This window comes from Ascaphus truei, chromosome 5 (genome assembly GCF_040206685.1).
Source record: "Ascaphus truei isolate aAscTru1 chromosome 5, aAscTru1.hap1, whole genome shotgun sequence".
In the NCBI taxonomy this organism is placed as follows: Eukaryota; Metazoa; Chordata; class Amphibia; order Anura; family Ascaphidae; genus Ascaphus; species Ascaphus truei.
Window position 1 is genome coordinate 110,633,773 of NC_134487.1, and position 16,209 is coordinate 110,649,981.

At 39.7% G+C, this 16,209-nt stretch overlaps 1 protein-coding gene across 2 annotated transcripts in view; it reads right to left on the reverse strand.

Annotated features, from left to right (window-relative positions):
* LOC142495251 (protein O-mannosyl-transferase TMTC3-like) overlaps nucleotides 1–16,209 on the reverse strand; it is a 138,019-nt gene that overhangs the window by 27,513 nt on the left and 94,297 nt on the right. For both annotated transcript variants that reach the window (XM_075600470.1, XM_075600469.1), the window contains exons 12-13: nucleotides 13,154–13,257; nucleotides 12,305–12,474 (exon numbers count right to left, since the gene is read on the reverse strand). In XM_075600470.1, the coding sequence (XP_075456585.1) occupies nucleotides 12,305–12,474; nucleotides 13,154–13,257 (274 nt within the window). The remainder of the gene's footprint in view (nucleotides 1–12,304; nucleotides 12,475–13,153; nucleotides 13,258–16,209) is intronic.

Below are 16,209 nucleotides of genomic sequence, written 5' to 3' on the forward strand. Positions count from 1 at the left end.
ACTGGATGAACTAAGGGCATGGTGCCTTATGCATAAAGCCAAAGCCATAGTTCTCACAGAACATGGCTAACCCCTAAAACTCCCGGTGCAAATATTGCCATTCAGTGATACTCCATTTCTAGAAAAGATAGGTAAAAGAGAGGAGGAAGGGTGTTATTTTATATTGCAGACACCTTACAATTTACACTGTTAAATTGCCCCCCAAGCCAACCCTCTTTTGAAATCCTAGTTGGCAAAATCTGCCTCCCCTTTTCTTGGTTGCTAGCATCTACCATCCCCCAAAAGCCCCTCTACAGTCCCTGACTAACATCACCCAGTTTCTTGGCTCCATTTCCTCTCAGAATTTGAAGACTGAGCTGCTAGTTCTTGGGGATTTCATCTTCAATTGGCTCGACCCTAAAAACCACAAAATCCAGATACAACTCAAGTCACTTAACCTAATGCAACTCATTTCCCAACCCACACGGACAAACCTGAAATCTCACAACCATGCCTTGCTAGACTGGATTCTCCTCAAATCCCAGCAGAATCCAATCCTCTGGTATCCATCCGGACATTTTCAGTGACCATGCAATAGTGTACTGTGTAAGGAAAATTAAACCACCCCAATCATGCCCTAAAGTTCTCCTCACTAGAACATTTAGAAACTTTAACCCACAACAGTTTCTGGCTGACCTTACCACCTGCCCTTGGTACAGAATCGACTTAATTCCCGACCCCGATTCTGCGCACGACTATTTCCAATCAGAGTTCTTAAAACTCTGTGATACCCATGCTCCATTACGCAGAATAAGAGTACGGGGGCGCACCTACCGTGGTTACAACTGACCTTATAGCACTCAACCAGTTAAGGGATGCATTGTGGAAAAGCTACAAAGTAACTGGCACTACCAAGGATTTCAAATCACTACAAATTCCTGTGGAACATGTGCACAAGGCAAACAAGACACGCAAAAGCACAATATTACTCTGAGAATCTTCTCCAGAATACATCAAACCTTCTGGTTATCAACAATATATTTCAGCCTTCTAGTCATCAACAACCAAGTAATATCACTTAGGAGGATATTACTCTGACAAACCCCACTGACATTGCAAATGCATTCAATGATTATTTTGTGGGGTGTGCTACTAACTTATTAGCGAAACGCAACCCAAACCACAAACATGAACCTCATTTTGAGAGCACCCCTATAGCCCCACCCTCTCCCAGCACTGCCCACAATTTTCAATTTGTCCCAGTATCCGAAGACGAGATTACACAAGCGCTCCTCAAATTAAAACTAAGCAGCCAATGTGGACCTGACTTACTGCAATCTAAGTTCTAAAGACTTGGTTCCCCAGCTACTGCCAAACCAATTGCTTCCATAGTCAACTCTATCCTGTCTGCAGGCCATATCCCTAAGATCTGGAAAACTGCCAGAGTTGTTCCAATCTTCAAAAGTGGGGACAAAAACACTGTCTCAAACTACAGGCCAATCTCTCTTCTCCCAATACTATCCAAAGTCATGGAAAACTGTTTTCACTCCAAATTAAGCAATTACTATACCAAGACAAATTTCCCTAGCCAATTCCAATCTGGCTTTCGCCCCAAACACTGTACCGTAACTACCCTGCTAAAAGTTTGCAATGAAATCCAGTGTGGAATGGAACGGGGACAACTCACTGGTGCAATAGTCCTAGATTTTGCAAAGGCTTTTGATACTGTTGATCATGCTATCCTACTTAAACTCCAGAGCTCTGGAATAGGAAAGCATGCTTTAAACTGGTTTCAGTCCTACCTATCAGGTAGATCCCAACATGGGTCCATCTCAGGCTCTAACTCCAACCCCCTGGATATCACCTGTGGTGTCCCGCAAGGCTCTTTTCTGGGGCCCCTACTCTTCTCAGTGTTCATCAATGACCTTCCCACAGCTTGTAAGGAAGCTTCAATACACATGTATGCAGATGACACAATCCTATATGCACATAGCCATAGCCTCTCCGACCTTGAACACATACTTCAATCTGAGTTTTTGAGACTTGAAAATTGGATTTCCCAAAACAAACTATTTTTAGACACTGACAATACTGTAACAATGGTATTTGGGATCAAGGCTAAATTTTTAAAGCTTCCAATGTCTGAGCTCCAGAACAGAACCAACGCTAACAGCACCCTAACTCCTGTTACTAGTTTTAAATACTTGGGCATATGGTTTGACTCCCATTTAACATTCGGGATGCATATTGATACCGTGATATCCAAAACCTATGCCAAACTTGGTGTTTTTTACAGGAACAAATCCTCCCCATGTCTGCTAGTTATAAAGCATATCGCACAGCAGATGCTAATGCAATCATCGACTATGGGGACATAGTATAAGGCTGGCACCCCAAACACACCTTAGCAAACTTGATACCCTCTACAATTCAATATGCCGTTTTGTTCTCCAATACAATTACAACACACATCACTGCGAAATGCTCAAAGAACTAGATTCGTCATCAATTGAGTTTAGGCGCAACGGTTATCTTTCCTGTCTTGCCTTCAAATACTTTCTGGGCAAGCTACACATCTGAACAAGCTCCTCACCCCTACCACATGCAACACTTATCTGAGATCTGACTCCAAAAGATTGTTCATAGTCCCAAGGTTCAGCAAAGTATCAGGCCGCTCCCCCTCTCACCGTGCACCACAAACTATCTACCGGAGACTCTCACAGCCATCACCAGTCTAAATTCGTTCAAAACTAAAGCTGTGTCAGATTTTAATCTGGTCTGTAACTGTTACATATGCCTATAATATATATTATCTCTAATTGTGCATGCAATGTCTTGTATATAATTTATACCCTGTTCACTTATTTAACTATGTATTTGTAACCATATATTATTTATCATCTTAACTCTATACCCAGAACATACTTGAAAACGAGAGGTAACTCAATGTATTACTTCCTGGTAAAACATTTTTATAAATAAAGGCTTCACTCTTAATTCCTCCCCTTCTCTCCCCTCCCACCCTCACCCCCCCCCCAAATGTTATTCATGTTAGCATCAAAGAAATAATTCTACTAGTTTCGAAGTATATAGCCCCGAGGTGGGCAACCTTGTCGCCAATCGCCACAAGTGGCGAATTGGCCATGAAAGCTTGGCGAATTTGAGTTTGCCAGCTCCCACAGTAAAATAAACTTTTTCCTGACGGCGTGTGCTGGTTTCTGATTTCTTAATGAGTCAACGAAGTGAACCAGCAGCAGGTGATAGTGCTGAGGTGAGGGAAGCAGACTAACAGTGTGTGTTTTAAATGTTCGATTGAGCAATCTAATTTTTCAATTTTTACATGGTGTAGCGATTTTCACTTCTCATTCGCCACACCTGTGGCTACATTAAAAAATGGGCTGCCCACCTCTGATTTAGCCCATATAAGAGGTTCCCAAATCCTGTGCTTCGAACGCCCAACAGGTCAGGTTTTAAGGACATCCCTGCTTCGGCACAGGTGATTCAATCATAATGACTGAGCCACTGATTGGGCTACCTGTGCTCAAGCAGGGATATCCTTCAAAATTGACCAGTTGGGATGTTTTGAGGAGTTTTTTGGGGCACATTCTATGACATCAATTAACTTTTATTTAGACGCCTGAAAAGGTTCGAGTGCGACTACTTGTCTAATGGAAAAAAAAACAAACGGATATGAATTTAAGAATTCTCAACAACTACTACTGCGAATAAGCTGTACAGTTTAAAACATTAGAAAACAAATACAATACAGGGAATAGAAACAAGAGATAAGTGGATCAAGACAAATGTAACATTGGGAGAAAGGAATTCCTGCCCCAAAGAGTTTACAATCTAATCATCATGTGGTGAAACTACCAAAAACAGTAGGAGTAAATTGGAGTGCATTGGTTAGAGTTAGAACTTACAGAGTAAACACTTCATTGAACGGGCGAGTTTGCATATGGTTTTGAAGTTAGAGCGAGAAAATGCTTGGTGGGCATTGAGAGGAAGCAAGTTCTAAAAGGTAGGTTTGAAGGCATGAGACAGCTGTAGTGAGACAGGGGGGACAGTAGACGAGTCTGAGCAGAGCGCAGAGTCTTGAGAATAATTTTGTAATGGGTGCAGAGTTTAATTGGGAGCCAACAGCGTTTTTAGGACGAGAGACTTACAAACGTAGAGACTGTTTGAGAGGAGAGTGAGGTTATCTTCATAGTAGCGTTTTAAATAGATTGAAGGGTAGAAAGCTGCGGGTGAGGGAGGCTAGTAAGGAGAAGGTTGAAGTAGTCCAGATGGGAGAGAATGAGGCATCCATTAACATTTTAGTAGTCGAGAAACAGAGAAAAGGATGTATCTTGGCAATGCTACTTAGAAATAAGTGGAACGATTTAGCAGTAGCCTTAAAAAGTGAGGGGAGAGGAGTCAAATATAACACTTAAACAAGCTTGGGAAACTGGATGGATAACTGTGTTTTTGACTGACGGGAAAAAAATAAATTAAAAAAAGCCCAATAGTGCTTGATTTAGGCAAGATTATAAGCATCTTGTCAGACATATCGAGGTTGAAGCGCCTAGTTGCCATGCAGGAGGAGATTGCTGTGAGACAGTTGGAGACCTGGGATTGAACTGCAGATATGAATATAGGGGTGGAAAGATTCAGTTGTGGGTCATCTCCATACAGGTAACAATTAATGCCAAATTACTCAATTACTTAATAAAGTCACCAAGGTAGAGTATATAGAAAGGAGGAGAGGTTCCAGAACCAAACCTCAAGGTACATCAACAGAGGAAGAGGAGCCACTAGAAATAGATACACTAAAGGATGGATGAGAAAGGTTGGAAAAAATCCACAAGAGGTCTTCTTTGTCCGAACACAAAGGGAGTGAAGTGTGTAAAAGAAGGTCCAAATTGTCAAAAAGGCTGCAGACTGGTCGAGTAGGGAGTGATGTCCTTAGGATTTAGCAATGTGGAAACTGTTTTCTACTTTACAGTGTGTCGTTTCAGTAGTCAGCCATGCGAAAAACCTACTGGAAGTGGGGCTAAGAGCATAGGATCTTAAACAGGCCAGGAGGAATTTGTAATGGAGGAAGTCAGAAAGAGGGCAAGATTTCCTTCATAAATGAGCAAGTGCAGGGGAGTAGTGCGAGTACTGAGCCAGGGTTAAAGGAGCAACAGTGATGTAGAAGGGGAGCGTGCTGGTCCAGGTAGCTGGAAAGGGTATACATTAGTTGTAGATGGTGACCAGATTGTCAGAATCAGGGGATGATCAAACATTGTCTAGATTGTCAGGAAAATTATTAAGTTTGCAGTCTCCTACTTACAGTAGTTTTAAGTCTGTTAAGTGCCTGTAACTCCCTGTATAACTACATATTGTATACCACTTACAAACATTGCCACTTTAAAAGATGAAACACTTGAAAGTAAGCAATACTGTTAATCTGTTGCAATGCTCCTTGCCCATTCTGTCTCAATATAGAAGCTGTCCCGTCTTCAACTGGACTGCCCAGACAGGCTAATTAACACGAGGCGCAAAGACGACAAATGGTATTGTTAATTGTAGTCACACAGCCTTATACTTATGATAGCAGTTGCTGTTGCCAATATTTTCAAGCACACGCGATGTTAATTGCAGCATAAGTTGTTCTGCAAAGTTTATTTTTCCATTTGTAAGCGAATAAAAAGCAAACCTTTTTCATGTAAACTGGAACAAATGGTAGGTAATGTTTTTCAAAACGACCCTCTTGTTACTGCCGGCTTCACTCATACCAAATCAAAAGAGCAGAGAGTTTTGAATAAAGGGCAACCACGAGATAGATGGTCAAAAGTTAGCATTAAAACCTCCCTCGGCACGCTGAGAACTAGTTTTATTATGAAACTTCTTTGCACAAAAAAAAGCACTTCAGGGCAACATTTTTGTTTTATAACCAGCTATTTTTTACAATATAGTTTTAGCCATAAATCTGCCACATTTAAATAAGGTCTTTTTTATGATTCACAAATTCAAATAGTTTTGTTATGTATTAAGAAGAAATGGTGTGTTCCATGAAACACGTACTGGCAAGTGCTGTTCATATGGTTTTTGCCTAGTGTCCGTCTGGTAGAGTGAGAAAATTCTGGAACCAATTTACTTGATGCTTTAACACTGCGGTTAGTTTTAATGCTTTCATACTGTATAAGTATTTGACAAATATTTCAGTGCGGTATTGCATTACATGTTGACCTAAGGATTACTAATAAATATAAACTGATAACGATATCACGATACACTTGGGAAGATTCTTTTTTAAGCCATAATATGTCCAATTATAGGAGCTTTAATATTTTTCAGTCCTGGTAAATACTTTTACAATGCTGGTTAAACATAAGCGTATTGCAGATAACTTTTACACTGTTCAATAAATAAAGTGGTTGCTTAACCCCCTTAATTCCAACAGGGAAAGCAATCAAAAACAGAAATGTGTTACTAACAGATAATTTTTTTTTTTTCACGCAACACGCATGACCATGGGTTGTGCTTTGATGTTGTGAGGTAGGGTACAGATAAACTCTTGCAGGTATAAAAGGCCTCTCTGTCCATCTGTGCACAAGTTATTTTTAACTGCTCCCTCTATTCTGGTACCTTTCCCTCCTCCTTCAAAACATGCAAGTGTCATACCAGTATTCAAAAACAGCAAGCTTGACCCTAACTCTAACTATCGACCTGTCTCCCTCCTGCCTTTTGCCTCTAAACTCCTTGAACGCATTGTATTCTCTCGCTTGCTCCATTTTCTCACCACCTATTCTCTCCTAGACCCTCTACAATCTGACTTCCACACTGCTCACTCCAATGAAACAGCCCTCACTAAAATAACTACATGACCTCCATACTGCCAAAGACAGAGGTCATTATACTCTGCTCATATTACTCGACCTCTCTGCAGCCTTTGACACCGTGGACCACCCTCTCCTTCACAATCTCCATACTATTTGTATTCGTAACAAAGCCCTATCCTGGATCTGCTCTTACCTCTCCCATCGTACCTTCAGTGTCTCTACTGCTAACACCTCCTCCTCCTCCAATGATCTCTCTGTGGGGGTACCCCAGTGCTCTGTCCTGGGACCTCTTCTCTTTTCTCTTTACACACTCTCTCTAGGTGACAATCACATATCTTGGGTTCAAATATCACCTCTATGCTGATGACACACAAATTTACTTTTCAACCCCTGACCTTACATCTGCTGTACAAAATGTAGACAAATAGATCCAAAGAGGATCAGCAAGGTCCTCCAAAAGATGCACTCATTAGCATGTAGGGGAGAGAGTACTAACCAAATGAGTCCTGCAGAGAATTCAACTACTATGGCTCTTAAACTAGGATCAATTGAAAAATAATAAAATATTTATTGGTCAAATTATGACAAAGGTATTAAAACATACAAAATAAATATAACAATATATGTATAAAAACCCAGTGTTAAAATATGTATAAAAACCCCTGGTGTTATACTAATGCAAACTAATTAAGTTCTCTGGGTCACATACCTTACACCCACACACTATAAAACACTTCAATTCCACTACAGTGTTTTTATACATACATTGTTATATTTTACGTATGTTTTAATACCTTTGTCATAATTTGACCAATAAATATTTTATTATTTTTCAATTGATCCTAGTTTAAGAGCCATAGCAGTTGAATTCTCTGCAGGACTCATTTGGTTAGTACTCTCTCCCCTACATGCTAATGAGTGCATCTTTTGGAGGCCCTTGCTGATCCTCTTTGGATCTATTTGTCTACATATTATATTTTCCTCCAATGCACCTTAGCAATTTACTTATACCTATACTAATGTGTATTAGGTGAGCAGAATAAATATTTCACACCTGCTGTACAAACCAAAGTTTCTGAATGTCTCTCTGCGAAATAATCCTGGATGGCCCTCTGCCGACAAACTCTACATGTCAAAAACAGAGCTCCTCAGACTTCATCCAAAACCTGGCCCCACTACCACCTTCCACATTACTGTTGGAAGTTCGCTCATACAGCCAGTAGCGCAAGCACGCTATCTAGGGGTCACCCTCGACTCCTCTCACATTCTCCCTCACATCCAAAACGTATCTAAAACCTGTTGCTTTTTCCTCCGCAATATTACAAAGATACGCCCTTTCCTATGTTGCTCGACTGCTAAAACTCTGACACATGCCCTCATTCTCTCCCGTTTCAACTACTGTAACCTCTTGCTATCCGGCCTTCCTGCCTCTCACGTGTCGCCCCTACAATCTATCCTAAACGCTGCTACCAGAATCACTCTACTCTTTCCTAAATCTGTCTCAGCGTCTCCCTTGCTGAAATCTATCACTCTCCTGGCTTCCTATCAAATCCCGCAACTCACACGCAATTCTCCTCACCTTTAAAGCTTTACATTCTTCTGCCCCTCCTTACATCTCAGCCCTAAATTCTCGCTATGCACCATCCCGACTCTTGCTCAAGGATGTCTTCTCTCTACCCCCATTGTATCTAAAGCCCACTCTCGACTTAAACCTCTCACTGACTGCCCCACACCTCTGGAATGCCCTTCCCCTCAATATCCGACTAGCACCCTCTCTATCCACCTTAAAGACCCACCTTAAAACACAGCTGCTTAACAAAGTATATGCGTAGCTCCGCGGCTAAAACTATACACCCGATACATAAAAGCTTTGCTCCTTGCAGACGCACTTACCAGAATGCCCTCCTACTGTCTCTGTACGTCCTTCCTACCTACCAATTAGATTGTACGCTCTTCGGAGCAAGGACTCCTCTTCCTAAAATGTTAATTTATAAGTCTGAAGCACTTACTCCCATGATCTGATATTTGTATCATTTGTTATTTATTATTTATAGGATTGACACATGTATTACTACTGTGAAGCACTATGTACATTAATGGCGCTACACTGGCGACACACTTTATTCGAGCTTGGCTAGTCCCACGAATTCGGGTATACCCGGGTGTATTGAGGTTTGTGACTGTTTTCTGCCCGAGTGCATTGGGTTATTTTCCAAGCAGGGATTGAAGCATTTTATTCCCGCTGGCTGCAATACTGCACAGTATATATATATATATACTGCATTAAAATTCATGAATTTATGCCATTTGGTAGACACGCAAAGCATTGCAGCCTATTAAATCCTAATCATTATCATTTAACAGATCAGCCGCCCATCAGCCAGGCATGAACCCAGGCTGGGAAGGCAAATGCAACGGGGCTTGTCAGAGGTGAGGAGTGGCGCATTCCAGGTATCTGCCAGGTACATACCGGGTATTTGCTCGAATAAAGTGTGTCGGTGCAGTATATAATAAAGGAGACATACATACATTTTCCAAGATAAGCATATGACCCAGGGGAAGTATCAAAGCAGTTCCTTTAATACAGTAGGGACTAACAACTGTATGGAGAGCTATTAGGACAAATTTGGTTTGTGTTATAGAAAAACAGGTTCACGCTCTAATGTGTAATAAATGTTGTGCCGACAAAGTTGCTGCTATGCTGAGCTTTCTATGAATGCATAGTATCTCCCTGCCCATGAAGCGGTACATTTTCTGGTTGAGTGTTTACATCTTCACTTGGGATTCTTTACACTTTTCTATTTACTGTATGCTTGTTAAATTGTAATATTGATCCATTTTGCCAGCGACACTTTAGTGCGTACTTTGCCCCTATTTAGTTCCCCAAAATAATTCATATTACTTGAGAACTCTAACTACATCTAAATGTGTGGATATGTTCTTTCTTGTTCTTGGCATTTGGTCAAAATGATGGTACAAGTATCCTTCGGGTCCGAATTCATATCAGGGTAATCTATTTTGTCTTGGTGTACAATAAGCTTTACGGTGCCCTAAATATGTACCTGGTACACCAGAGGCCCTACTGACGCACGAAGTACGTTATTAGGGTTTTCTAGTGGAAAGTGTTCGCATAATCGCAAATCCCAGAAGTCCAATTTCTGCCACAGTAAAGGTTAAAGTATGGAAGTTACTGTACAGAATATAGCGCTCAGGTCACTTGCTTTCCTGGTTGATGTGATGCCCACCACACACGCACACAAACACACGGTCTTTAATGTTGGCCACACCAGGGTAAATCACTGCATTGGTTCAGACTGATGGTTATTTACAGCTTCAAGTTGCAGATTCAGAACCCATTCAGGCAGGGGATTGCTTATTCTAGGATCTATTTTACTCAATGCGGTAACAAATCCGTGTATGTATTTATACTGAGCTAACGGTTTATTGAAAGAAAAAAAACAGCTAATTATGCAATTTCAACTTTGATATAGGGCGAAGGCCCTGATAAAATCATTGGTGTAAGAAATGTAGTATGTCCTTAATTTGTGCTTTCCTGGTTTTTAGATGGTTGAGTACTCACCATCACTTGAATACATTCCAGATTGTGTAATATAGTATGGTCATTGAGGATGGTCTTACTTTCAAAATGAGTCTGAATCACTTTGTCTTAACAACTTATTTTGGTTAGTATCAGCGTCTGACTCTCTGTGTGCTAACATACGGTATAGCAATCATGGATTTGGACGTTGAATAGCCAGGCCCTTGTGTGAAGATCTTTGGGAATTGTTTGACACCATGGTTCATCTATTGACACCCGCACAAATTCTGTGTACTAATATTGCCTCAGCCTTTGTCGAATGACAATAAATAAACAATCCTCTTGATGCTAGACCTTTCCTGTTTAAAAGGTCTGCAGATATGTTTTGTTTCCCTGCAATGCGTGGGGCTAACAATGCTGGCACATGCTCTTGTTTCCACTGCTTTATTTGTATTTTGTTTTTTTAATGCTCTGACGCCGTTTTAGCCATTTTGTTTTCTTATATAGCTACCAAAAAGTGTGAATTCTTAGTGGTTGCAGTTTGTTGGAGTTGTGAGGAAAAGCTCTTGGTGGTCATGAATGCCACTCACATACTACATATGTTTAAAAGGTAAAATCCACTCTTGAACTTTCCATATGATTTGATCAAAGTAGCAATGGAACTTTGCTCCCCTTCCAAACATGCAGGCACCACATTTCAAATTTGTTCTTAGACTTTGTTTCCCCACTATTTGAGGAAAGTTCATATTTCCTGTTTAAAAAGATCAATGTCAATCCCCCTGATCCTTGTTCCAATAAGTTAAGAAGTTCTCTTGAAAAAGGAGGGAAGGTGAAACAGCCAAGACACCACTTGCATTGTTGAGGTGAACAGATGTAGAAAATAAATATATTCCAGAAATGTCACTAATCTTCTAACACAAATTAGCTGAGTTTTGTATATAATATACTGTACATATTTTATTTTGCTCACCATTAAATCTTCTATAAGCTTCAACTGTATGTTCTCCAACGAGACTACTACACGCCTGAAATTTATGGTGGTCGCTGCAGGCATGACTGCCTGAGCCGCATCTTGTAGTCACAGACCACCACATGCTAGAGGATCAATATCCTAGCAGTGGGGTTCATGGAGCAGTGCCAAAACTCTCCTCCTGATCTCCCATGCGGTATGACTGGTATAAGGTGCCCTGTAACAGCATAATTTAAAGGGGACCACCCTTCATTTGCAGCATCTTAGGCGGCAGGAATAATGAAAAAAAAAATCAATTAAAAAAATCAATTAAGGTTTAGGATGGCTGAACAACGGACAAGATTATTTTGGATTACAATGGCCCAGAATCTGGGTTGTGGGGAGGGTTGCCAACCCGTTCGACATGTGAATGTGCTCACAAGTGATATTTTATTTGGGTATTTGCTTTACTGAATCTCTTCAAAGCTTGTTGAATTATGTAATGAGTAAAAACTTCTAAAAAAAAAATGTGGCAAAAACTGTTCATTTACATACAAATTCTAATACTGGCAAATGGTTATTTACTGAAATGATCACATAAGGTTTGTGAGCCTCATCATCCTTTATTGAATAGGGTGAAGAGGGCCTTGTTCCATTTTGGATACAAAACTAACCTTTGAATAGCATTATTTACTTCTGTCTTTAGTTTGAGTTATAAACGCCAATTAATCCTCACCTACTATAACCTTAAAAAAAAAATCACCTCTCTCAATTACTGTATACATTTCTGCATTGCTTGAGCCACCGTGTTTAAAAAACCAGTTACAGGTTGCTGGATAAGCTTTTATATATAACTACTTAAGTGTTAAAGATCACATCTCGGTTGATAATTATTTTTGAAGATGGTGTAAAATGCATAGGGATGATCTAAAACAGACCTGGGAATGCTTCCACGGTGCTTGCTGTTAATGGAGCTTATATTTTTGATTGTGTGGAACGCAATTATCTCACGGTCACAAGTAAATATCCCACCTGCTAATGTAGGCTTGTTTAAAATCCGGCCTCATGCTTATCGCCTGCCTGTATAACTGATCTGCCTCTTCAAGTCGTGACTCATTTGCTCGAATCAAGTTTGCAAGGTTTATGTACACATTGAGGTGGTTAGGAGCCACTCGGGCTGCATATTTCTTTCCTGGTATAACCTATTAAAGAGAAATTACATATACAGGTACAAATTATAATACATTTATCCAAATGATAAAATGATTTTCAATGGAACAATAAAGCAACTACAAGGTGTTCAGATTAAGAAAAGTTAAAGTCCACAGATTCCTTAGAAGCTTGCACCAATATTCCATATCCAGTTAGGAGACACTGGTATACCATGGGTGCGAAAAATACCTATTTGAGGCCTTGGTTAATGACGAAGTGGGCAAGTACGTAGTAGCAACCTTAGTAAACAAGGAATCTACGTGGTGACACTGCTGCTGTATAGTAATGAGAGTTCTTGGGGTACACGTTGGAAGCAGCAGATATTGCACAACTTCTCTTCATACTAAAATTTAAAAAAATTGTAACATCTTGCATTTAGCTACAATTATAATTCTAACCGTTGTGCACTCAGGGAAATAGTGAGGGGGGTACTGAATACAAGATCCAACCTGAAACGCAATATAAATAAATTAAATAAAGTGATAATATAATACAATAGGTCTTGGGCTGAAGATATTTTAAGCTTAAAAGCAAAGCAACAAAAAATATGCAACAATAATTGTCCTACTCACTTCCAACAAGGAGAGTGATCAACGGTTTTAGTAATACAATGTATAGGCATTGGTTTGGAACATAAAGGAGTTGCATTAGTTCAGCATATCTGTGTACCTGTGGCATAAGTGACTTTGCAATCAAATAGGACTCCTCTGCCTCTTTACTTCTGTTCAAGTTTTTATATGTCCTTCCAACATTCATGTGGGCACCAATATCATCTGAAATAGGTAAAAGACAATGCATATTTTAAGAGGAGAATACACTTCAATCCAATTGAACCTTAGAAACAAGAGGGAAAAAAACAAAATTCACAAGGCTTTTGCATAAAAAACCCTAAACAATCCGATGTGTTCTATATGGTAAACCGACATGCACAATATTTCTGTGCAGTTTGGCATTTCCCCTTTTTAATGTCACGCAGTACCGTGGCACACATGCTACCTAAAGGAGTACTTCAGTAACTACACTTTACATTATAAAAGGCAATAACAACATCCTACAGAGTACAGTATATCAAGAATGGCTCTAAATAAAAGGGTCAATAGAAAATAAAGGTTATTTCATGGTTCCCATTAACCTTACTTTTCTCTATGGAAAACTAAGGTCAGTTCTACCTTATACATATCATCAGCTGGTTTGCAATAAAATAGGTCTGTCACCAACAATGCACAACATTTTTAGTATAAGTATAATAAACACAGAATAGAGAAATACTTGCTAACTGCACAGGCAAGTATACAGTATGAATACAAACAAAGAGATTAAGAAGAGTGTACTTTTTGTTTTAGAAAATGTGACCACACCTGTGAATCAGCAATACTCCAAGTGATATGCATTTGTCATAAAAAAATAAATAAAATAAAGGTTAATCTAGGGGACTTAATTGCCATTTTCCTAGAGATGTTGAGGTTGAAATCCAAAGATTCCTGCGGTGCACAGCAAAATAGGGTAGAGGACCAGCAAGGTGTTGTTAAAAATCCTTTATTGAAACTGCATGGTACAGGGGACACACACACCTGGAATAGTGCTGCAGCACAAGGGTTAGGTATGGCCGAGCTCCATACAACAATGGTATGTTAACCTTTATTCCATTATGACACATGGACTACTGCCATTACACTGAGTGTCTTTTTTGCTGCATTCATATAGCACTGGGTCTCATTACTCTACTTGCTGGCTGATACAGTTTCCTGTTACCATGATATGTGGACTTATATTGATTATTGTCTAAAGGTTCAGATTTGGATTGAGCACTGTGATTGGGACTCACGCCCCAAACCACCGATTCCTAGAGATGTTGACTGAGACTATGTGTATATTAAACTATGCGTTTAAAGGAGACAATTGATAAATATTTGTGGCTTTAGCGCATGATGAGCCCTATCGAAATGGGCTCTCTCGGAAGTCACCTATTGCAATTACTTTCAGAAATGTGATTAAAAGATGGTTTCGTCTCCCTTTCGTAATCATGCAGATCCTGTAGAACCCAAGGATTTTACATAGCATCAACTAAGTGCCATGTGTTCTTGAAAACTAAAAATCAATATAATTTTGTTTGCAGTCATTAAAACATTCCCCATGTCTACATATTTCGTTATGTAAGAGAAGATGCTATGTACTTCATGGAATGCCTACTTTATGCTATTTAACAGTACCTTAAAGTCCATAATAGTAAGTTGATGGGGGGGACACAGCCAGTTAGACCTCATTCACGATATCACCCTTGCAAATCCGGGTCGAAACGCTGTTCTTGCAAGTTCCACCACACAAAAACAGCCCGAACCACTACTATAGCGGTCATTTTTAAATTAGAAGCCAACCACAACAATGTACTGTGAAGATTGAGATAATGTGTTTGGCTCAGGCTATATGAAGACAAACTATCATCACCTCCATTTTGGCCTAACCGCCATGTTGAGTGTTTGCTTGTATGTATGCTCATTTGTTTATTCGTGTATGATCTGTGAATGTTTGATTCTCTGAGTATCGCTTCTAGATGTAACTATAGCCCTTGTGTAATTCCTACAAGTCACGAGAGGTTTGAAATAGCATTCGTAAGAGGTTTTTCCTGCCTTAGATAATTCTGCTGACCTTAGTTTCTGTTATCTGACAGATACAGTAACACACAGGGCTAAACCTTAAAGTCAGCAGGTTAAGGGCGGCCCACATTATGGTGATATACAGGATAAGAATATAGCAATGTAAAGCATATTTATGTATCAAACAATATGTATTTTTGAATAAGTCATCATATTGCTATTTATCTCTAAGCCAGCCCCATTAAGGGGTGTATTACTCATTTTTGAAATGTATAAAAATGTGATACTAAGCAATATTTCTTTAGAGGCATGAGTTCAAATTTGAATTCTATCTCACTTGTACCATGGTGCTGATAAACTCACTTGTTACTTTGAACCCTTGACTCATTGATTTTATTTCTACGCTTTCACAGACGGCGCCTCTTGAATAGGGACACAACACCGCGGGACCAGGAGACCCCAGACGGAGCAGCTGCCTACATTACTCAAACGTGCACACTTGGAATAAGGTATGGCTTTATCCTTTTTAACAGAAAAAAAGCCGTTAGATTAATTGTTTGAGTAATCTGTAGACAGTTTGTTCTTTATGGGCAACCTACCTGAGTGACGGGACACCCTGTATCACGTGAGTTTATCAATATTATACTGATCAGCTGTTGTTGTTGTTGTTTTATATTATTGCCATAAACTCAGGTTACACCTTATGCCAAATGGCAGGCCAATTCAGGGCTCAGAAGGTGTAATAGTTAATAAGGTGATAAGTCCCCTAAACTTGTTGAGAGAATTATTGTTAAGGAACAACAGGTGACTATTTTTTTTAATGCCACTGGTCCTTAACTCTATAATCTACATATATTATACCAAGTGGTGGGGCACCTTATTGGTACCCGATCTACTGGCGTTGATCAGGGATAGGTCAGATTATACCTTATGCTAAATGGCAGGCCAATTCAGGGCTCAGAAGGTATAATACTGCAGTTATAAAGGTGGAAAGTCTCAAAAAACTTGGAAAGAGAAAATTTTGTTAAGGAACAACAGGTGACTATTTTTTTTTTTTTTAATACCTCTGGTCCTTAACTCTATATGCTACCAAGTAGTGGGCACCTTATTGGTACATGATCGACTGGCGTT